We start from the raw sequence: 23,691 nt of genomic DNA, 5'->3' as shown, positions 1-23,691 counted from the left end.
AAGAGATTTCATAGGGCCATACATTCAGCACATACATTTAGATGTTGTTATTGTTAACTAAAACAAAATAATAAAACAAAATTGGTAATTTAAAGCTGAAATAAAATAAAATCTAAATATTGATGAAAACGTAAGTTGAATTACTAAAAGTTATATATCTGAAATAAAAAAAAGAGAAAAATATATTAAAGAAAATAAAAATCACTAAAATGTAAACTAAAATTGAAATGAAAAGTAAAACAAATATACACTAATTCAAGATATTACTAAATATTATAATAGTAAATAAATAATACTAAAATAATAATCCATCTGTTTATTCATAATCCATCAGTCAGTCATGTTCTAATTCTTTGTGCTATATTTACTTCTGGCGGTGTGTGGTCAGGCCAGTTTGTGACTCTTTTTGTTTTGTTTTTGCAGTTCTCTCTATTTGTGTGTCCCAGAAACCTGCTGAGCAGTTGAGCTAATAATTAACAAGCACCAAATCACCCACAACCTTTCATTCACTGCACTGCCTCCAAATCATTTTCTTTCCCTCACAGATGTCTTTCCCCACTTTGGTTTTCATTCATCAAAATCAGAGCCTCCAAGGTGAGATGTTTCACACACTGTGAATGGGTTTTTGCAAGTAAGCAATGATACTGTGTTATTCCAGTCCTAGCTGAATGAGTAAGGCCTACAGAGACAGCTAAACCCTCCCCCTCCAACTTCCACCACCACTACTAAACATATTCCTGCCAATGTCACCCAGTGGGAAACTCCAGAGCTGGAGAGCCACATCGCAAAACTCTTACCTCTCTCTGCATGTCTCTCATCTGAGCGGGTGGCTGGTTTTGATCATTTAAGAGAGAGACATGTCCTTTCAACTCTATGTGGGTTAAAAAACTGCACCTCTCCAGCCATCTGTTCATCTATCCATCTCTTTTCAGCCCCCTGTCTGCTATCTCTCTCCATCACTGAGACACAGATTAGTCCTCAGACTCTGATCCTCAGCTGAACAGCTCTAGATATCGCAAGCTGATCCAACCTTTTCTAATAACACTTTCCATTTCTGTCGTTGAATGAAAGTGTGTGTGTGTCCAGGTATGAGTCGTGTTGTTGCTGTGTGCGTCATGTGTCAGCGAGGTCGAACATAAGTCAGCAAGCTCTCTCTCTGTGTGTGTGTGTGTCTAAAGATACCAACTGTTGTAATTATTTATCTGCCCAGCGGGTGGGAAAGAGTGTGTGTGTGTATGTGTTTTGATGTTTATTAAAAGCTTGTGATACTGCATAGATGTATAATTTAGTGAATTTCAGAGCAATGTGTTGATGTGTATAATTAGCTGAGTGTGTATAATGGCACGTGTGTGTGTAAATGCTGCAATTAGAGGGAACTATGACCCTTTAAGCCTTTTTGTCTGACTCCTGTGAACTTCCCAAATTAGACCCTGCATTCACACGCTGCTATTTCAAAAAGCAAACAAACGACTTTTTCATTACAAACTTTGATTCACTTTTACATAAGTAGATGATTATATATGTCAACACGAAATCAAATACTCCCATATTTACTATAGTAATACACATACCTAACCTGATTATTCATCAATGTTAGCCTAAAACATTCTAAAAGTTTTTGGTCAGTAAGATGTTTTGGCCACTTTTGTTGTGTGAAAATACCTTTTTTCCCCACTATTTTTGCGAATATGCTATTGAATCTAAACTCTCTTGTTGTGATTTCAAGATTTCAATCAAATCACATTTGTGGGAAAAAACACCTGCTATTATTGTCATTATCATTATAACTGACTCCTTTGAGTCATCTTGGGGTTTTTACTTTATTTATGTTTGTCAGGCTTAATCCTGTCTACTCCCCAAATTAAATAATTCATGTAATTCTATTGTTTTAATTATTTTGTGCGCCGTCACCATTACACAGAAAGGATGCATTAAATTTATTATGGGACAATAAAGACTTTTTGTTTGTTACAATTTTTAATTTAAATAACGAGCTTTTTTTTTAGCTTTCTATTTATCAAAGAATCCTGAAAAGGCAGCACAACAGTTTGCAACATTAAAATATTTTATAATGTAAATAAATATTTTTTAAACTGCAAATAAGTATATTCAGCTTGAGGAATAAATGAAATAAAAAATATTGCGTGAATAAACAAAACAGTTATTGAAATTGTAATGATATTTCACAATTTTATTGTTTTGTTTTTAATCAAATAAATACAGCCTTGGTGAGCATTAAAGATTTCTTTCAAAAATACTTAAAGATCTTAAAATCTAGTGGCTTTATTCTGGTATAGAAAGTCTTTCATAATCCAATCAATTCCTAATGGATAAAATATAGTCTACATCTATTTTCTAGTTGAACACAGTCTTTGAATTTTAAGTATGGCATGTGAATGCTGTTTTATGTTGACTTTAGGTGTTTAAGTTATTGTATTGTGGAGGTGTAGAAATGTCCCTCTTATCTGTTGTAGTTTGTTTTTGTCTCACTTTTTAATGCAAGAAATGAATTTTGACTGATTGATCATTTGAGCTTCACTGGGGTTGAGTAGGAGCTGCATATTGGTTGTGTCACGCTCACGCTTGATGTTTAATGGACTCACAGCAAAGGGATTTGATGGCCATTGTGTGATGTTGATTCTCCGAAGCAATACAGGAACGCAGACAGATGACGAAGATGTTTCCGAAGCAAATGATGAAGGCGACGACCCAGACAAACACGCGCAGAATGATGTTTGCCAGAAGATTCTCAAAGGATGAGATTCCGTCTGTGTTTGGTTTGCAGCTCCGCACGTTGGGAGAATATCCACAGAATTCAAAACGCTTAAAATAACTGAAATGGTCCAACACATAAATGACATAAAAAGAGAAAAAGCCAAAAAGTTATTTTACACGCAATTGCACGTGTGGTTGAAAAATTGTTAATGGAATTTTTCACTCAAAAATGAAAATTCTGTCTTCATTTACTCGTGTCTTTCCAAACATGTATGACTTCTGTGTAATCTTCTTTTTTTTCTTTCAGTTTAATTGGTTGACTAAGGACTGGGGTTGTGTCATGAAAAACGTCATAAAAGTATGATGAAAAAGTCAATACAATTTCTAAAGTTTTGCAAAATGGACATTTTAAATAGGACGCATTTGAAAATCATCCACTCATTTAGCTGTTAACCAGTGAACATTGAGACAATATAAAAAAATAAATAAATAAATAACAGATTAGTCTGATTCATAAACATTTGAACAAATATTTCTTTGGAAATATCCAATTGAAAAAGACTACGTGTTTGTTAAACAGTGAACACTGATCTTTCGTTTGGTTTAAATTCCAGTGTTACACAAAGCTTTCATTTAGATTAATTTGGATTAGAGAACTTGGAATACATCACACAAGTCATATGAACCACTTTTATTATTATTCACTTTAAGTATATGGAAAATAATCGTCATACACCTACAAATTTATTGTGTGTGTATGTGTGGTCCACAGATAAAATAAAATCATTTAGAATGAGCATGAGTAAATTATGACAGAATCCACAAACATATAACATGCTTGAACACGTTTAAATAAAAGCCTTTACCTAATCCGTATACCTGAACTCAGATAACACACGTACGTCTGGAAGATGTCTGTTAAAGATCTCTTGATCTGGAAAGCATCTGCTGTCTACAAACGTCTGACAGACGTCTTTCAGATGTCAGTTTTACATACATTCTAAATCATAAACATCTTAAAAACATCTAATAGACGTCTGTTTGACATCTAAAAGGAAACGTCCAATAGACGTATTGCACATGAGCAAACACTCTAAAAAATACGTCTTCAAGATGTAAATGCAGACCTCAGATAGACGTCTCCGAGATGTACGAAATGCACTTTACCCTTCAGCCCAAGCAGAGTATCTGTTCCTCTGTCTGTTCTTAAAACACGTGTGCGTCACTACAGCACACCCAAACAGCTCTGTTCACATTTACCCTGCCCTCATCAAACTCATCAACAGGTTTGTAAAATGCAGAGCTAACCTTCTGTTATTGTCACAGTCCACTAGAGTGGGTCTGTCTCAGATCAAAAGTGAATTTCTAGTGCAGCTGATATCAGCAAAATAACAATCCCGAAAACCTCATCTCCACATCAAAGTGCAGACAGGTTCAGCGTGAGGTTCAGAGCTCTAAAGACTTCAGTGCAGCATCTCTCCTCGGCACGCGGCGGCTCTTTTGTTCAGTACTGGTGTGGAGGGGACTGATTCCTCATAAAGAAATGATGGCATTCCATTTAAAAATCTCTCTGAGGGCCTACACTCTACTACTTTTTTTATTTCATTTTCATTTCCCCGGAGGGGAACACATCTGTTCTGGAGATATTACATTTGATTGAAGAAAAGTTAAAGATAATTCTCAAGCTGAGGGAAGCATGGCAATCTTGTCACCTGTGAAAAAAATCAGTTGAGCTGTATTTACCAGCAGGTTTGACTTTTCAAATGCAGTAATCATTCACCCTGCAACGGACAGCTACCATCCAGCGAACATTCGACAGTAATGACCTCTCTCTGTATCTCGCTCAGAGGGCATGCTGTGTGACTTACTGACTTAATGGAGGTTTTTGCTGTGTTTGTCTTGACTCATGAGAGACTATGAAGTACAAGGAATTTGAGCGCAAATGTGAAAGTCTGGAACATACTGATAACTCTCCATAGAGGGCACACAAGCATATCAACATATATATAAAAATAAAAATATGGAATAGACAAAGGTAGACAAAAAAAGTACAAAAGAAAAAAAAGTATAAATGTATATATTATATATTATAAAATATATATGTCATTGTAAATTTTATTATGCTTACATGTGAGTGAGGTTAGTTAGGGGTCGGAACATCCTGATGCTGATGTTGGGAATCTCTACCTCCTCCATACTCCTGCACACAGAACAGACAGAAGCACATTTTACCTTCATTCGATGTTTTTCATCCAGAATAAAAGTACATTTTCAAAGCCAATAAAACAAAGAATGGTAGGCCAGTAAAGCCAGCTGAATCATTATTGGCATAATGCCCAGAGAAATATCAATGAATGCAGATACAGGAACAAACAAAAACGGCTGGTGAATACCGCAGTCCTGAACATGACTCTCACTAAACAGCTCATCTACATTTGTGGACTGCAAATCAACATTCACAGCGATTCTAGAATTTGCCTAAAGTCAGGATAATTAGCTTTTATATATATATATATATATATATATTACCTCTGCCCAATTCTCTCTCTGGTTGTTAATAACACACAATCAACCAGAAATTATTTTTCTAAAAAAAAAAAGTGTTTTCCACCAGGGACAATATTTACCCTAACTGATTTTCAGGGGCAGTATTACCTACGGTGACCAAGAGAGCTCAACGTGCTGCAACTTCAGAAAACACATGCAAATAGAAAAAGCACCAGCAAATCAAGAAAACATGTTCATCAATTTGACAGCAGGTGCTGCAAATACTCACAGCACAAACAAATAAAGAAATGTGTTGTGAGTATTTGCAGTGTGTTTCTTTATTTGGTTGTGTTGTGAGTATTTGCAGCACGTGTGTCGTAAAATTTACGAAGTTGTTTTCTTAATTTGCAGGTGTTTTTTTCTATTTGCAGCGCGTTGAGCTCTCTCGGCCACCGTATTTACCTCTATAATGGTATTTCTTTTAAACCATATTAAAACAGAGCATGCCATTCACTTACATCAAATACTTAAAAGACATACTAAACTTGACAGTCCTAAACTACAATATAATTAAATATAGTGTAATATCAGTATAGAATACAGCTCGAAAAAAAAAAAACTGAGGAATTCAGGGGAATTTTTCTATTGATTTTTCTGATAAAGCCTTGCTAATTTCTGACCATGGTCAGCAGAACTCATTAGGGTTGGCTGAACTCACTCTTGGTTGTTGCGTCTTGAAAGTAATGAGAATAAATAAAAAGCATATGACAACTTTTGCTTTTGTTTAATGTCCTGCTACTCAGACTTTTCTGCTGAGATCCTCATAATCTGATATGTGACTCTTCCACAGTTTCAGAAGAGATCCCATTCATATATATATATGACCTTGCTGACACAATGAGCATTTCGCTGCCCAATGGTCATGCCTTAACTTTGCTAATTCTATTATTGCATTAGTATTGCATCCTTCTCATGGGCATTTAATAATTTTTTTAACTTTTATTCTTGAGTTCAATCTCTTTTTTGGCTCATAATTCTGCACACCTGAAATAAGAAGTTTCTGACTATCAGCCTTCATGGACAATTATATATCACTTATAAATGATTAAATACAAAATCAATAGTAGTTATTAAGATTGATGTGGTTTGGAATTGGTCAAATGTTCTTGGAAAAAAAATATGACCAGAATATCAACTTCTGCACACACATACATATATTTTATTATTTAATTTGATTCTATTTTTTATTTCACCTAAGGATTTTAGGTGTCTCCTGGTCCTCTAAGCACTAAACATGCCTGAGGCTATAATTGGCTGAAAGAAAAGAATTTCCAGAAACAACATATGATGTCGATCCAGGAATATGTCCTACTTCTGTAAATCACGTGGTGCAGGTCTACAGAGCTCAAACAGCAGAAGTGTGAAGACAACACTGAGCTGCTTCACTCCAAGACACTGTGTGGAAAATGAAAGGATCATTGACAGCACCTGAATGCTTGTTAAACCTGCAAGTTCTTTATTAAAACAGGCACGAAGTAACCTAACTTTTACCCATTCTTCGAAAGCCTACCCTTAAAATGAAACCCATCGTTTAAGATAAAAATAATATGTTTGTAACCATAATGGACTGCCTAATCAGAGCCTGTATAAAGAGCTCATTCACTGTGAGTTTAGATATTTAATTATTCTCTGATTAACAGTCTGAGCTTGATCAAATGCTGAGACCAGTAGTCATGTATCGAACGTGAAGGGCATGTAAATATGATGTGGATTTCTACATGCATTGTGCACACATGAAAAAATTTAAGATCTCCCCTAATACACAGCATCAGTATAATAACTTGAGTGATGTTGTGATTACTCACAGTGACTGCAGATTCACCAGTGTGTCAAATTGATTGTCGTATATGTGTGTCAGGGGATTGTTAGAAATATTTCTGAAACAAACACACAGAGACACACAAATAGTAAAATAGTTATCGATGAAGTCCACACTTTGCTTCTGTGATTCATAAGGCCTGTCACTTCATCTGAAGAGGCTTTCAACCAATCAATGAATCACTGGGCAGATCAGCACAAATACAATACGAATAACACTGAAGTATTGTGCCACTGAGAAATCTCTATAAAAATATGGTTTAACATTTAAGCTTGGAACGTGAACTTATAAACAACACAATTTGCAACATAAATAAAAAAGTGCAGAATGTGACTCTCACAGCTGTTTGAGGTTCTGGAGGTTCTGGAACAGAGATGGAGGCAGGTCTTTGATCTGGTTCACAGACACGTCTCTGTAAATCAAGTCAAAGCAAGCTCATTTTTCAACATAATCGTTCATGAAATAAATAAAACTAAACAGAAGATCTTCAAATAGAAGCTCTGTTCCAAGGTTTGTGCTTATCAGGCTGAGATTATTTGAGCAGGTGTCTGTCTTTTTGTCTCACAAATCTCAGCAGAGATTTGTTAAAGGGGACAGATCTATGGTGGTCCAGTAGAGCACAACACAACAAAATCTCCACAACACAATGAAATCGCCACAACACAACACATAGGACTAATTTTGTTGTGTTGCGCTAATATCGCTGTGTTGTGGCTTGTTTCCGTTGCGTTGTGACTTGTTTACATTGTGTTGTGGCTTGTTTCCTTTGTGTTGTGCTAATTTCTATGTGTTGCAGCTTGTTTCCATTGTGTTGGGACTTGTTTCTATTGTGTTGCGGCTTGTTTCCATTGTGTTGTGCTAATTTCGTTGTGTTGTGCTTGTTTCAGGTGTGTTGCGACTTGTTTTCAATGTGTTGCGACTTGTTTCCATTTTGTTGTGCTATTTTCATTGTGTTTGTTGTGTCATGGAGATTTCATTATGTTGTGCACTACATTTATTCACCCACATGTTGTTTAAAACCTGTATAGCTTTCTTTCTTTCGTGGAAGACAGGAAAAGACATGCTGAAAATTGTAGTTTTTTTTTTCTTCTATTTAACAAAAACACATGACCAGGGAAAATGAAGGGGAAAAAGTGCTTCACAGACGAAACATGTGCACTATATTCCAAGTCTTCCAAAGCCATATGACTGCTTTGTAAGAAAGAGCAAAACTTAACTTACTTGACTCGAACTTAGCTGTGAATATATACAAACTCCTGCCCTGTTCTGCTTTTCATTTCTATACACTTTTGAGTACGGGAGAAAGCCATGTAAAAAAAAAAATTCTGTTCCAGAGAAGAAAGAATGAAATACGGTTTGGAACAACATGAGGGTGAGTAAATGAGAACAAGAGCTAGACTTTTCATTTGAAGGTGAACTAACTCTTAAAAGGCCCATAAATACAATCTCTTTCTTTCTCTCCAGCGCGCACATTTTATATAAGCAATGAACTGAAAAAATGATGACAAAAAAATGTAATCTAGGGACTCCGTAAAAATGAATGCCTCCATTTACGTGTGTGCATGTGTTTGTGTGTATACTCACAGGTCTATCAATCTTTGCATATCTGCAAATGTTCCCTCCTCAATGGTGCTGATGCGGTTTCTCCTCAATGCTCTAAACAAGAAAAAAACATATATAGTAGCACTGCCTCAAAAATATACCCCAATTCACCAAGGCCTTCAGTGCCGCAGAATGAAGTCATATACATCTATATGTAAATCAGCTCTTCCTCTTTACTGGGCCCTAAGAGAGTCTGAAGATCACACTTAAGAACTATCCATCTGGTTCATGCTTCCAGGAACTATCGCAAACATTTTCCATAATGCTTGAGTACACAAGGACACACTGACAGTCCCAGATTAGGTCTGAAAAGCACTGGACGTGTCAAAAGACATGAAATATTTACATATTTGAAGAAATCTGGCCTGTGTTGATAACTAAAACAGCTTTGAATTGAGAAACAGAGTGACTGAACTGGATCAGATATGACAACAAACACACTGTCACTTCAGTCGATGTGAGAAGCCGTAACATACCGTACGAGTAGAAGAGAGAATTCAACCTCTCAGATTCTTGAATATTAATTTAAACTTCAGTGAAATGTATATTTTCAACCTAAGTGTTTCTTTAGCTATTGTATATGCACTTTTGGGCTTGTGGCAAACACTCACATTAATTTATTTGTCAACTAATAAAAGTTCAATATGCATGCATTAAAGTAAAATTAAGTCATTTATGGCATATTTTCTGAATATATCTCAGATTATGTGGAATCTATATACACAATAGATTCTGCATTCTGTGGTGGAAATGAAATTATTTTGAGGAACACAGTAGCATTTTCACACTTTTTGTATAATTTTGATATAGGACATACAAGTCAATACTGTTTGCACACAGGTCTTACTTTGTTTTAATTCATTGTCATAATTTTCTAGATTTTCATAGTTTAAGATTGGACTCCTGTGCCTGCGGGGTAAAACAGCCAAATATATCATTAAAAGGAAATTTAAAAAAAACAGCGAAAATAAATAATGAAATATTAACATTTGTTAGTTTTAATTTAAAACAACTTCTGGGACATAGTGCCTGTAGTTGAAGATGTGGTCGTGATGCTGCAGGCTTGGTCCCTCAGGACAGACTGTCCTTCAAATGTCACTGACTGATCAAATCAAAGGCCTTACACCACTGCACCAGATATTCGTGATGCATATCAACATGTACATCTAAAACATGACTAATTATTGTAATTTATTCACTTCCGATGTCTTTAATCTACTCGGGTCTTAAATTATTCAGTTCAACCTAAATCTGCATTTATATGTAAGTGTTTCCAGCCGAGCTGAGAGACTCAGAAGAAGTTGAAGATGAGTCCCACCTCTGTCCCCTTCTCCCACACTCAGCTGTGACAAATAAACAGTCTATAATACAAATACCCTGGATCCCATAACACTCACTGCAGTTTACTTTGTATGTTAATGTGTATGAATGGTTTGTGGATACTCACAAGACAGTAAGAGAGGAGCAGTTCTTAAAACTAGATGCCCAGAGAGATGAAATTCTATTCCCCTCCATTTCCCTGCAGAAACAAACACCTTCAGTTGATCACCAGAGTGTGTGGAGTGGGTGATGTAAATGCATTATTCTTTATTAAATATAAAGATTTTGGTTTAGAAAAAAACAAAAACATGGCCCCTAATCATATTTGGACACTTAGTGGGGTAATACTATGAGGAATCAAATTCTCATTACGATACAAAAATAGAGTAACTCTTAGTACTCAAAACTTATTCTCCAGTGAAGAAAAAAAAAAAATTACTGAAACATAGCTGCATAAGAGGCTTCTACTTCCAAAATTAACTGACCCATATATTGCCCACATTTTACCATCAACAAAGTTGGAAAGTTGAAAAGCCCGAAAGCCAGATAGAAATATTTCTAACACCAGAGGAACCTGTGATAAAAGTAACATGTAGGCACGTCTTTCAAACCTTCTGCTAATGCAGGCAGCGCATCCACAAACAAATGACGCTGAACCATTTCTCAGAACTTGCTTCAATTTTCTTGCCATTTTTGGTATTATTCTTAGCCAACTGGATTTTTTAGTGGATGTATAAAGTCAATTCCCTCAAGTTCACATGTAGAGACCTGAGCAGAGTAGCCAGGTGTAGTTCATTACAATAACTAAAACCATGGTCCACTAATGAAAAGTGTCCATGGTCCACTAGGAAAGTGTCCATTTTTTTTTTCTTCTTAAATCTTAATTGGTATCTACATTAATAGTACATCTATTGTTAGAAATATATTTCTGTTGTTTTGCTTTAAAAAGTGTACTTGTGCTCTTACATTCTTTAAAATAAAAGCCATTAGCTTTGATATTTTCCTATCTAATTCACATGTTTAAGTGTTCCTTATTACGTCCAAATACTTCATAGTTCCACTGTTTCAAGATATCAAGACAATTAAGTGTTATGTTTGTAACTCACAGCCAGTTGAGACGGGGCATCTCAAGGCAAATCGAAGTTTTAGGAAATTGTTCAACAGAGTTATTTAATAAAGACCTGCAAAATACATAGATATACATTCTCACCATTGAGCAATACAATACAATCAACAAAGAAATCACTTAATAATAATCACAAATAAGCAGGTCATCCTTACAGGAAGAATAACGATTTCAGGCCTTCAAAAGACTTCTGACGCAGGGATGATATTCTGTTTTCATCCAGAATCCTATACACACAGACAAAAAGGCATGAAAATTACAGATTACAATATATTTACAAAAAAGTGACCCTGAGAACCATATGAAAATAACCATCTCCTCAGAAGCCCCAAGTCTGAGCCCTAAAAGGGCAGTCATTCATTTGAATGATTCTGCAAATTCATTCTCACAGAGAATGAACACAATCCATCAATTACGTCTGATTGAAAAAGAGAAAAAAACGAGCAAAAAGCGCAAAAGAGAGGAAAAGCGCCTAAGAAATAAATGGAAAAAATTTAAATGAGACAAAGAAAGAGAGAGAGAAATTGCAATTCCTGGTCGAATCACACCTATCATCCTATTTTATCCACTATGTGTGTGTATATGTCTGTGTTTTTCTACTTACAGCCACTCCAGACTGCTGAGGTCACTAAATATTCCTGCTTTCAGAGATGCAATTCTGTTCTGACTCAAAAAACTGCAAAAAACAAGAGAGAGACAGAATAAGACAAAGAGAAAGAGAAGGCCACATTAATGGAGGTCTGATGTTTAAATGGTTTTTGTTAAATGTGTAATTAAAAAGAGCATCTGCTGTATGACATTTTCTCTTTCTTTCTCTTCCCCCTAGCTAGCTGTCTGATTAATGTAAGTTTAATGTTGATTAGTTATGTATGTATTGAAGCACATCTCTGAAAGTAAGAGCCCAGGTACACATTGAAGCATACATAAACACACAACAACATTAGGATGCATTAAAATTCAATCTTTGATCATGGATCTGTTCTGCCTGAATCAAGCCTAATCCACCATCCTCATTGTTACATCCTTCTTTCCCTTCTTTTTCTTTTACATGGATGAATGGGTGGATGATGAAAGCCTCAGGCTGACTGATAGGAAGAAACAGATGCAACGCTGATAATTACGTAGACAGATAGTCAGTGATGTACAGTTACACAATGATTTAAACAGGAGCTCAGGGAAGGATCAATGTCACATTATACATGATGTGTCACTGATATTATTGTGCACAGTCACATACACACAGTTGTTCCATTCATTTACACATTACTCACAGTTTACGCAAAGAGATCAGTCCTGAAAATGCCCTCTTGGAGATCATTTCTATACTGTTACTTTCCAAATGTCTGTGGAGAGAGAGAGAGAGAGAATATTCACTGCAGCTTGAGGTGCTCTGTATTTTTCGCCTCATTAAAAAAGTTTTACCCCTAAAGAAATTAATAGTCAGTCGCAAATATTGTTGTATAAAAATTTTGAATAATGTATAATTTGTTGCCATGTGCCTGGAATCCAATTCAACAGTGTGCAGGTTTCATGGTTCCTATTGCATTTCATGGTCAGCCAGTCATTCCTGCAAATTATCCCATTTGGTGTTAGTGCAGGTTTTTTTTGTTTGTTTGTTTGTTTGTTTTTACAGTAAAGATATTTATAATGTAAAAAAAGATTTTTGTTTAAAGTAAATGCTGTTCATTTGATCAAAGTTTCATTAATCAGAAACTTTATTTGATAAAATTAAATAGCAACAGTTTTAAAAAGAAATGATTCTTGAGCACTAAATCCACATATTAGAATGATTTGAAAAATGTTTCACAATATTACAGTTTTTACTCTGTTTTTTGATCAAATGAATGATACCTTAGTGAGCATTAGAGACTTCTTTCAAAAACATCAAAACCAACATCAAACTTTTGAATTGTAGTGTACATAACAGTACACTTATAAATCCTTTATTGGATACAAATAATTCCCTTAACATAGCATATGAGATATAAAATACAACTATGCTTACACAATCAATGAACTAACAGAGCTGGCATGCAGATCAAATGCAAAACATACTATCTGTTATTAATCTGTAGTTACTTTGGTACTACATATCTAAAACTTTCAAAGAGAAATTTTGTTTGTTTGTTTGTTTAGACCAAACTATGAACGCATACTGGTTATCTTTATCGTGATGTTTTCTATGCAGCATCTGTCATTTATTACGATTAATTGATAAGATGTCTTGTGAGGGGTTCTCTCTATCTTTCTTCATCTGTCTAAGAGTAAATGTTGTCTGGCTATATTGAGAGCTACACAGTTGAACTTTGATGGGCAATAAAAAATGTCATCCTGTCTGAACTCTACAAAGGAAGTTGAGCTTTAAAACCTTCACTGCACTTAGTGACAAATGAAGAAATTTTTTTGTCAGCAGAAAGAAAAGATGTAAGGGAAAAAGGTGCTATTATGTCCATGCATGGAACATAATCATGCACATGAGAGGGTCTGAAATTATTTTATTTCCACATCTGACATTGGCAAGTATTGTTGGCCATGTAAACTGTATTTTGCATTTTTTCCCCTATCACTGCTGTATGCCATTGTACCATCTGAAGCTTAATATACAAACTAGAAATATCATCATTTTATTCCTAATATATTAGTTTTGGTAATGATGGTTAATATGAGGAACCAGTATTCGCAATATTCTGCCATCATCTGCCTTCAAATTCTGATGCAGATGTAGGATCAGAACGAGTCAGACAAATTTAAGATTCGATCAGAACATCAAAACATGAGGAGCCGAAATTCCAGAGAGGCCCCAAGAAAACAGGACAACATCATAAATCAGATTCTTAGCTCCGACCTCTGAGGGAAGCCTAACCAACAAGCCTCTTCCAGAACAGCTCGCAACATTAAGACAAAAGAATACTTATTGATAAGTACAATGCCGGAAGGAGATCGTCAAATTTGGGACAAGTAATCAAGACTGATGGTCAAAGAGATGGCCATCACATGCGTTCCACACTGGAAATCACGAGCTTCCTTATTGACTTTTTCCCCACAAGACAAAATTCTTTAGAAGACCTTTTAACCTCTCTCTGGTCTTCACCGAACATGTCCCTATGTCCTACATAGAACTACACAGAGATTTTCTTTTTCATATGCACATAAAATCATCCTAAAAGGACATTGCTAGGCATAACACTATATTATGTATGTAACCACACATTAGACTATCATGTTTTAAGCACATATTATGTATGTCTTTTTAATAACTATTGAATGACTTTAAAGGAACACTCCACTTTTTTTGGAAATAGGCTCATTCTCCAACTCCCCCAGAGTTAATAAGTTGAGTTTTACCGTTTTGGAATCCATTCAGCCGATCTCCGGGTCTGGCGATAGCACTTTTAGCATAGCTTAGCATAGATCATCCGCCGGTTTTAGTACACGATATAACTACAGAAGAGTCAAGTTTTAAATAGGACAAATATCGAAACTCTTTGGTCATTTTTGAACGCGATGCTAGTGGTCTAATCGGATTCAATGATCTATGCTAAGCTATGCTAAAAGTGCTATCGCCAGATCCAGAGATCAGCTGAATGGATTCAAAAACGGTAAAACTCAACTTATTAACTCTGAGGGAGTTGGAGAATGAGCCTATTTCCAAAAAAAGTGGAGTGTTCCTTTAAGGTTTATTCGTGTTTGGTATGTATGAGTTTGACAATTGTAGCTTGAAACGTTTCTTCCAATTGATTCTTTGTCAAATGTATCATATTCTGGTTATAGAAATCACATCCAAAAGTATACTTTGCAAGAGTGTGTAAAATTCGGACCATGTGACTGATAACATGCTGATTTATGATGGAAGGAACAACTCTAGCTAAGAAAATAGCCTATCTAATTGGTCAAGACACCAAATGGGAAGTGTCCAGAAGCCGAGTTTAAAAACTCAGGACACCATCAAATCTTCCCTTCTCCCTTCTCTCTTCTGTCTTCTCGCCACTGCGTTTTGACGCTGCTTTTTAGCGCTCTTTGAGCGTGCTCTGGCCTACAGGCCAGTTGCTACTTAACACCACGATGAGAAGAAAAACCACCTAGTCTCGTTACACCCTTTCTTTCTTTTATTTTAGTTTATTTTCCGTTGCGAGTTTCGTGTTCTCAGTTTAAGTTTAAGTTTTGACGCCACGCCTTGTCTCCGAGTTCAACTCGAGCCTGTGACCGCCTCAAAACTTCAACCAGACCAACTCCACATCTTCAGCCAACGCCCAAGACATCACTTCAACGACTACTGAACTTCCAGCCAATCAGCACTTGGGAAACCCCTTTTCCTGCAACGACGACGATGACAAAAGGGAATCCCTGTAATACAAAGGCAACGCAAGCAAGTAACCTCCAGTTCTAACTGAGCTGGTGCATTTAATATAAATTTTAGCCTCATTGAGAAACTCAATGCGAGGGTTAATTAAGTGATTGATGGTTGTTCAGGTCTATGCAATAGCACATATTGCTATAAACTTGGGATTTCACATTCTCATTCTCTAAACTCCTAAAATCCTTTCTCTCTTTCTGCAATGTGTGAATGTGTGAATGCGTGTGTTCATGTGTTAGAGTAGTTTATATCTTAGGTTTATATAAATAAAGTATTATTCATATTGAAAAGAGAAGTATCTTGTGTTTTGTGTTTACAAGTTAATGCCTTAATCTGCTGATCTTATTACTGTGCTTATTAATAGTGTTTTCACTATATTTTGGATTTTAATATCCAGTGCAGAATTAATGTTATACGGCTCGTTCAGTGAATCGCTGCCGACTCAGTGACCAGCCGTAAAACAGTGATTCTGTTCAAATTCCCTATAAAATCAAAAATGATTCCCTTTGAGCTAAATTAAATGATTTACCTATCAAACCCTACACAGATTTCCTACTAAGGCAAAAGTCATCAGAATATATACTGTATATAATTTAAATCTCTTCAATTTCAATTGCTTGATTTGCTAATATCAGGGAGAGACTGTTATTCTTACAGTTTCCGCTACAATTGTGCAGTTCCTTTTAAAGTTATAATCCAACTGGCCAATTTGGAGTGTTGTTTTGAAACCTTAAGTAAACACATACATACATATTCTGAAACCTCTCTGTTTGGCATTTTAGAGAAAATGGAAAACTAATTATTGCAAAGCTAATCATTATTTGCAAATGATGACTTGAGCTCAAGGCAAGGAGACCCAGAAATGTAAAAAGCTTAGAAGAGATAACAGAGAGAAGGATTAGGGGAGGAGAAGATGAGATGAAAGGATGAAGTGTCACTCACAGTCTCTCCAGGTGTCTGTAGCGGATGAACAGATCACGAGACAGAGATTCGATCCTGTTACTGTTCAGCTCTCTGAGGGCAGCGTGGGAAGAAAATAGCAGCTATTACATTTGGAAAACAAATAATGTGATCAGTGTCTTATTCACTGCTGATTAATAAAAAAGTTGGTCCTAGTGGGTTCCACTGGTCAGTCAGTTAGTACCTAAATCCCCTCTGAAACCAGTGAACCTGACATGTCAGAGTCTTGCTTTTATATTTAATGGAAGAGAAGGTCTCTTGCTCTCTGTTATACTTACAGTGCAGTTACATTAGAGGATACAACAGGTACATGGAGGAGGTTTTTGCCATTACAGTTCACCTTCCGACCCTCACAATGGCACACATCTGGATAGACATCTAACACTGAAAACAGAAACAGGCCATTAAAACTCCCACAGGAATGTTGCTCATTGAAAATAAATCCTGAATGGTACTATTTGCCAAGCAAGAATTTCCATATAAATAATGAATATGGTTGGCTAGGCAATTTCATTTCGTTTTAGATAAGAAGGGTAATGTGTACTTGTAAAGGTACTAAGTGTATAATTAGAATTCATTGACAGCGTGTGTGTGTCTCTGTGTGTATTTATCTGCTATTATGAGACAGGCTATAATGTTTCATCTACAGGCTCTGTGCTAATGAGTATTGACATTATACTTCAGAAATCATTTGATAAAGACAGAATGCATGAAAGAGACAGAGACAGATTACCTTATGTCTTCCCGAAAAGATAAACTCCTGCCATTAACATGATAAAACACACTTTTGTCTCAAACTCTCTCAAACTCCTTTTGTGTTACCCATTAGTGTATAAAATCTATGCCTCAGTTCTTTTTATGCCTTGCTCAATCCATTTTAAAACAGCAGGGCATCACAACCATGACCATCTGAAAGCTTTTGTTTCCTAGTTAAATAAACTGCAATGTTTCAAGCTTGCACCAGCTAAATTGCATAAACAATGTTTATTGATGTTAAGCTGAAATCATAGAGACTGAAAAGAGAGAGAGAGAGAGAATTCTCTCAACAAATCTGCAGACCAAGACTTACTCAGCAGTGTAACAGATATGGACATTTGTATCTTTCATGAAACGTGGTGTCGCAATAATGAGGCTTTACATTGTCCAATAGGATACAAAGAAATTGTTGTTCCTTCATTAAAAAATTCTAAAATTAAATATGGCCGTGACTCAGGTGGAATACTTATTTGGCAGTTTGAAGCACTTGATAAAAATTGTTAAAATTGAAAATTCATCTATTTGGCTTGAAGTGAAATCAGTCATATCACAGCATAATCTTTACCTCTGTGCACTCTATATTCCACCTCATGACTCTCCCTATTACTAAGAGCGAAGCTTTCTAAAGCTACAGACTGACATCTTGTACTTTCAGTCAAGAGGACATATTCTCATATGTGGAGACTTAAATGCTAGGACCGGAAGACAAATTGATTATGTAAATATTGTAGGTAATAATCACATATCCAACGACACCACGTTTCATTCTTCATTAATTATCACACCAAGAAACAGCTATGATAGTTTAGTCAACACCAATGTAAACTTTGTAAAGGTTTAGGGCTATACATCATTAATGGCAGAACCAGAGGAGATAGTTTAGACAGATTCACCTATTGCTCCAGATTAGGAGCCAGTGTAGTTGATTATTCAATTACAGACATTGACCCAAATTTTATTAATGCCTTTATAGTTAGACCTCAACTTCCCATTTCTGACCACTGCCAAACAGTCCTTTACCTGAAACAGTCATGTGACCAGGTCAGTACTCCTCCCCTCAAACATGAAAAACTGTTCCCTTTAAAACCAAAACTCAGTTGGAACCAATCCAACGCTGAAAAATTCAAAGAAAACATGAGCAGCTCTGTTATACTAAAAATGCTGGATGACCTTATGTCCACAGATTTCACTCCAGATACTAATGGAATAAACTCAGCAACATCCAGTCTTAATTATATATTTCAAACTTTGGCCACTATATCTAACACAAAAAAATAAACAAACATAGAATAAACAAACAAAAATAAAAAAGAATATGTGGTTTGATAATGAATGCAATTGTCTCAGAAAAGACCTTCGACGACTTGCTAACAAAAAGCATAAAGAACCAGCCAATCAGACGCTACGGCTCGCCTACTCCAACTGCTTGAAAAATTATAAAAAGCTCATTTGCAACAAAAGAGATCAATATTATGAAGCAAAAATGGATGAAATCGATGAATCAATAGACCAAAACAATTTCTGGAATCGCTTTAAAAATTTGAAAGCCCCAAATCAAACACATTACTCCAGCGCGGCACAGTCTGGAGCTCTTACTTTAAAACTCTTTACCAAAAACTTGAACCAGACCTCAACCAGCCCCAAACAAAAACAAAGAGAAAACTAGAAGATTTAAAGAAAACAATAAAAAATTACCAAAACCCATTGGACATGATTAGAACAACATCAGAAATAACAGAGCACATTAAAAATCTCAAATTAAAGAAAGCATGTGGACAAGACAACATCAGTAATGAAATGCTCAAACTCAGCAGCCCTTACATAATTCAAGCTCTGGCAAAATTATTCAATCTGATCTTATCCTCTGGTGACTTCCCTGAGACCTGGTCTGAAAGACTGATCACTCCTATATATAAAAAAGGAGATAAATTCGATCCCAGTAATTACCGTATTTGTGTGGGCAGTAACCTAGCAAAGCTTTTCTGCAATATAATAAACAACCGCATAGTGACATTCCTTACAAGACGCAACATCCTAAATAAATCACAAATTGGCTTTTTACCAAAACAACGTACATCCGACCACATCTATTCTCTCCACACTCTAATTAACAAAAATCTAAAGGGCAAACAAAGAAAAATATTTACACGTTTTGTTGATTTTAAAAAAGCTTTCGACTCTATTTGGCATGATGGTTGACTATACAAATTATTACAAATTGGCATTGGTGGAAAAACATTTGATGTTATACAATCCATGTATAAAATGTTCTTCCAGCAGGGTCATGAGGCAGGGATGCAGTCTGAGCCCAACCCTGTTTAACATCTACATCAACGAGCTGGCAGAAGCTCTGGACCGCTCCGGCAGCATCCCGGGCCTCGCTCTGCACGACTCTGAAGTCAAATGCCTGCTGTATGCGGACGACCTGGTTCTGCTGTCCCCCACAGCCGAGGGTCTCCAGCACAGCCTGGTCCTGCTGGAACAGTACTGTGAGGAATGGGCTCTGACGGTCAACCTGGACAAAACCAGAGTCATGGTGTTCCAGAAGAAGGCCAGGTCTCAGGGAAGCAGATACGAGTTCAGTTACGGAGGAGAAGTCCTCAAGCACAGCACCAGCTACACTTACCTGGGCATCGAGATCTCTGCATCAGGGGGCTTCAGTCTGGCTGTGAAGGCCTTGAATGAGAAGGCCCGGAGGGCATTTTATGCCATCAAATCACGGTTTGGCCAATTAAAATTACCAATTAAAACATGGATTAAATTATATCATGTAATCATTAAACAAATTCTACTGTACGGGAGTGAAATTTGGGGACCAATAATGCATTTTAAAAATTGGGATGGAATGTCAATAGAAAACTACAACTAGAAATGATCAAAAACATTTTAGGGGTCCATAGAGGTACGTCCAATGATGCCTGCAGAGCTGAATTAGGCTTATACCCACTGAAGACTGAGATCCAGAAGAGATGTGTTCAGTTCTCGCATCACCTCCATCGATCTGATCCTGATTCAGTTCAATATAAAGCCCTCCTCGCCAATGAAACCTCAGCAGAATCTCATCCTCTAAACACGCTCGCTCTTCAGCTAGTCCATAAAACCCAGCTCCTCACTGACTACAGCTACAACCACAAAGCCACTATTAAAGAAATTGGCAAAAATCTGAAAGACACTCATGATGAATCTCTAAAAATACACTTTGACCTTCAAAATAAACTCCAATGCTACTCAACCCTAAACAGAACCACTAGATTTGCCAATTATTTATTGATTAAACCATTTAAAGAAAGACAAATCCTCTCCAAATACAGATTAAGTAACCATGATTTAGAAATAGAGAGGAAGACATAGACAAACATGGACAGAGCAAGAGCAGAGGATCTGTAGACACTGTGATCTACAGCAAATAGTGAACGAGAAACACTTTCTGCTGATTTGTCCCAAATATCACAATGTGAGGGAAACATTTCTCCCCAGATTTGAAGCCCTGATCCCATCATTTACTGAATTTAGTGATACTGAGAAAATGCCCTTCTTACTTGGCGAAGATGATAACACAGTGCACTAGCTGCTAAATATGTATTAACCATTCACAATGTTAGATGTTAAACATGATTAACTCTAAACTGACTTACTTTATCTTTTAATTTATTTAGATGGATTTTATTTATTATTATTAATGTTATTTATGTTGTTGTTGTTATATATATGTTAATGCTTTGGCAACATTGTGTTACACAGTCATGCTAATAAAGCTGAATTGAATTGAATTGAAATTGAGAGAGAGAGAGAGAGAGAGAGAGAGAGAGAGAGAGGATGATTTAAATGGTAAATCCCCATTTACTGTGGAACGTGTCCTGACATACCCCCAGACTCTTTAACGTTCCTCATTAATACATTAAACTGCCCCAGTTGTATTCTTGTTCAGTTCATAAAATAAAAGAGTGCATCACACTCATTTTAAATTATTATTCTTGTTAAACTGTCACGTTTTGTTTATTCTGTAAAAAGAACTCAACACATTAACTAGTTTTGATGCTTAAGCCTTAATAATAATAATAAAAAAATGTTTAAAAATGAAAACTACACATCTCATCAAAAAAATAATATTATATATATATATATATATATATATATATATATATATATATATATATATATATATATATTTTCAATGTGTCAAAGAAAAGACACTGAAAAATCTATTAAATATGATTCAGAATTTTGAAGCATTCATTACAAAAACACTGTTATAGTTGGTCTACCCACATATTGTTTGTCCATTATGGCTCATAGAGTTTTGACAGAGAAGGTAGTTTCAGCTCTTTCAACTCACTCAACACATTTGAGACATCCACAGCTTAATCCCCCAGCGAGACTGAAACAATCATTTTCTGACACATTCAGGCTCTTGAGACAGCTGTGTCGGTCTCACCTAACCTCGACAGACAGGAAAGCATTATTTCCTGTGTTTTTTTAAATTTTATTTAGTACTGGTAAGTGTTTGTTTGGGATTGAAAAAAAGCATAAGAAGTTACTACATTCCAAAGGATAAAACATTCCATCCACTGTTACTCAGAACTGAAGAAATCATTACCCGATCCAAGATGCGAAAGCAATGTCCAATTCACAAATCACATTTAATGATTCATCATTGAATTTAATTGATCTGAATGCAGCAGTTAATAACTCACTGATTCAATGATCCTGTTGGAGCGACTCTCAATTGAACATATTGTTTAAACATACTGTTTGGACTAGCCCTTTTCAAAATGAACAAAGAAACAGAAGTAAAATGTTTTTAGAGCTCAAATGTTTTTTTTAGAGTGTGCTGCTGACCATTGATCTATAATAGAACATATATATACATCAGTGGTTCTGACTCATAATAATTCATAATAATGTTGAACTGAGCTGCATCACCGACATTTGCCTTTATTGACTAACTTAACAGTAGTCCTTATAAACAAGTACTTGCAATGTACAAAGTCTTGAATAAACTTTTGAATGTACTTATTGTAAACAGACATTTCAACTGGTGTATACAGGATTTGTGTACTTCATCCTCCACTGCTTCAAATCTACCATCATTATTCCAGTGAAAGGTTCCTGAATGAATATCCCCCTGTGGTGCACACTTCCATTGCTATGAACTGCTTAGAGCGGCAGGTCAGGGCATATATCAAAGCCTCCATCCCAGCTCTTCTGAACCCTCACTAGAATGCCTATAACCGCTCAACCGAGAATGCCTTAACAACCGCTATCCATCTCACACTCGGTCACCTGGAAAATAAAGACCCCTGCGTCAGGATGCACTGATTTCAATTCAGCTTTCAACACGATCTTACCTCAGACCCTAATCAACAAACTCCACACAGAAACTTTTCCAACTGGTGCTTCATGGGCTTGTACAGAGAGAGTTGTTCTGACAGACTCACTCTCTGGCCTATGGCTGTTGTGTTGGTGCTGACAGGAAAGCCTCGTAATGGATAGTAAATACTGGCCAGTACATCACTGTGACCCGCTTTCCACCCTACGGAAGGACCCCATTTATCTATCAGACCCAAGGCTAAGGAACATCTTTGTGAGCATTTTCTTTCCACAGGCAGTCAGAATTCATCGACCCTGCATGTCATGCCTGCACAGATTCCATATTTTGCACATACATTGCATCATTTATACCACAAACCATTTAATACTTAATAATCTACCACAAAGATCTTCCTCACTCATAAAATTGTGACACTTACTGTATTTATTTGCTCTGTCATCGTTACAGGATGTTACATTAGCTGCTTTGTCTATAATGTGCACTATACAGTCTATATTTATTGTCCCGTGTGTATTTATTGTCTGCAACGTTGTGCTACTATAAATAACTTTTCTTTTCTGCCCTGGCTTAGGCTGAGAATATTTTGGCAGCCACAACCTGAATATTTCCACCATTCTCTATTATCACCCCCATCTGTATTAAGGTTCAGATATGATCAAATTTATTGCAAGAATTGAGGTTGATTGCTTGAATGTGAATATACTGTGGCAATAAGTACATCAATTTGCTCATAAGAAAAAAAGGTGTCATGATTTACAGTAGGTACTCAAAAACTTATAGATTTTTAGGTTTTAAAGAAACAGCTATTGGGAATCAATCTGCATGTAGAACACATGAGACAAGCAGAGACAGAGGCTTAAATATAGAGTAGTTTTTAATGAAAGCTGCACTACAGAACTTGGGTCTCTTTATCGCCATCTGTGGTTGAAATTTAAAAGTACAGAGGATTTTTTTCAGTCAGTTAAGCTGCAGAATACCTCAAAATAAAAATAGGTCTGCAAAAAGGATGCAACAAAAAAATAAATAAACTGGACACTTCTAAGATCATTAGGTCTGTACACTTAAAATTAGCTGTAGATCAACCTCTCCAGAACTCTGCCTTGTTTCAATTAAGGTTTTACAGTATAGTGTTGTGAGCAATATCAACCCCCTGGGATCAC

General features: G+C 36.1%; 1 protein-coding gene across 4 annotated transcripts in view; it reads right to left on the bottom strand.

The window, feature by feature from the left end:
• The window catches only part of rxfp2l (relaxin family peptide receptor 2, like), a 39,845-nt gene that overhangs the window by 4,448 nt on the left and 11,706 nt on the right, over positions 1-23,691 (bottom strand). For all 4 annotated transcript variants that reach the window (XR_009271430.1, XM_058776823.1, XM_058776822.1 and 1 more), the window contains exons 4-15: positions 16,722-16,827; positions 16,426-16,497; positions 12,401-12,472; positions 11,734-11,805; positions 11,285-11,356; positions 11,110-11,184; positions 10,131-10,202; positions 8,666-8,737; positions 7,422-7,493; positions 7,068-7,139; positions 4,844-4,915; positions 2,604-2,833 (exon numbers count right to left, since the gene is read on the bottom strand). Coding sequence is in view for 3 of the 4 variants with exons in the window: in XM_058776823.1 (XP_058632806.1) it covers positions 2,604-2,833; positions 4,844-4,915; positions 7,068-7,139; positions 7,422-7,493; positions 8,666-8,737; positions 10,131-10,202; positions 11,110-11,184; positions 11,285-11,356; positions 11,734-11,805; positions 12,401-12,472; positions 16,426-16,497; positions 16,722-16,827 (1,059 nt within the window). In the remaining variant the exon portion in view is untranslated. The remainder of the gene's footprint in view (positions 1-2,603; positions 2,834-4,843; positions 4,916-7,067; positions 7,140-7,421; positions 7,494-8,665; positions 8,738-10,130; positions 10,203-11,109; positions 11,185-11,284; positions 11,357-11,733; positions 11,806-12,400; positions 12,473-16,425; positions 16,498-16,721; positions 16,828-23,691) is intronic.

Source organism: Onychostoma macrolepis, chromosome 05 (assembly GCF_012432095.1).
Source record: "Onychostoma macrolepis isolate SWU-2019 chromosome 05, ASM1243209v1, whole genome shotgun sequence".
Lineage (NCBI taxonomy): Eukaryota > Metazoa > Chordata > Actinopteri > Cypriniformes > Cyprinidae > Onychostoma > Onychostoma macrolepis.
Note: the sequence above shows the minus strand (reverse complement) of the source record. Positions and strands in the feature narration are given on the sequence as shown.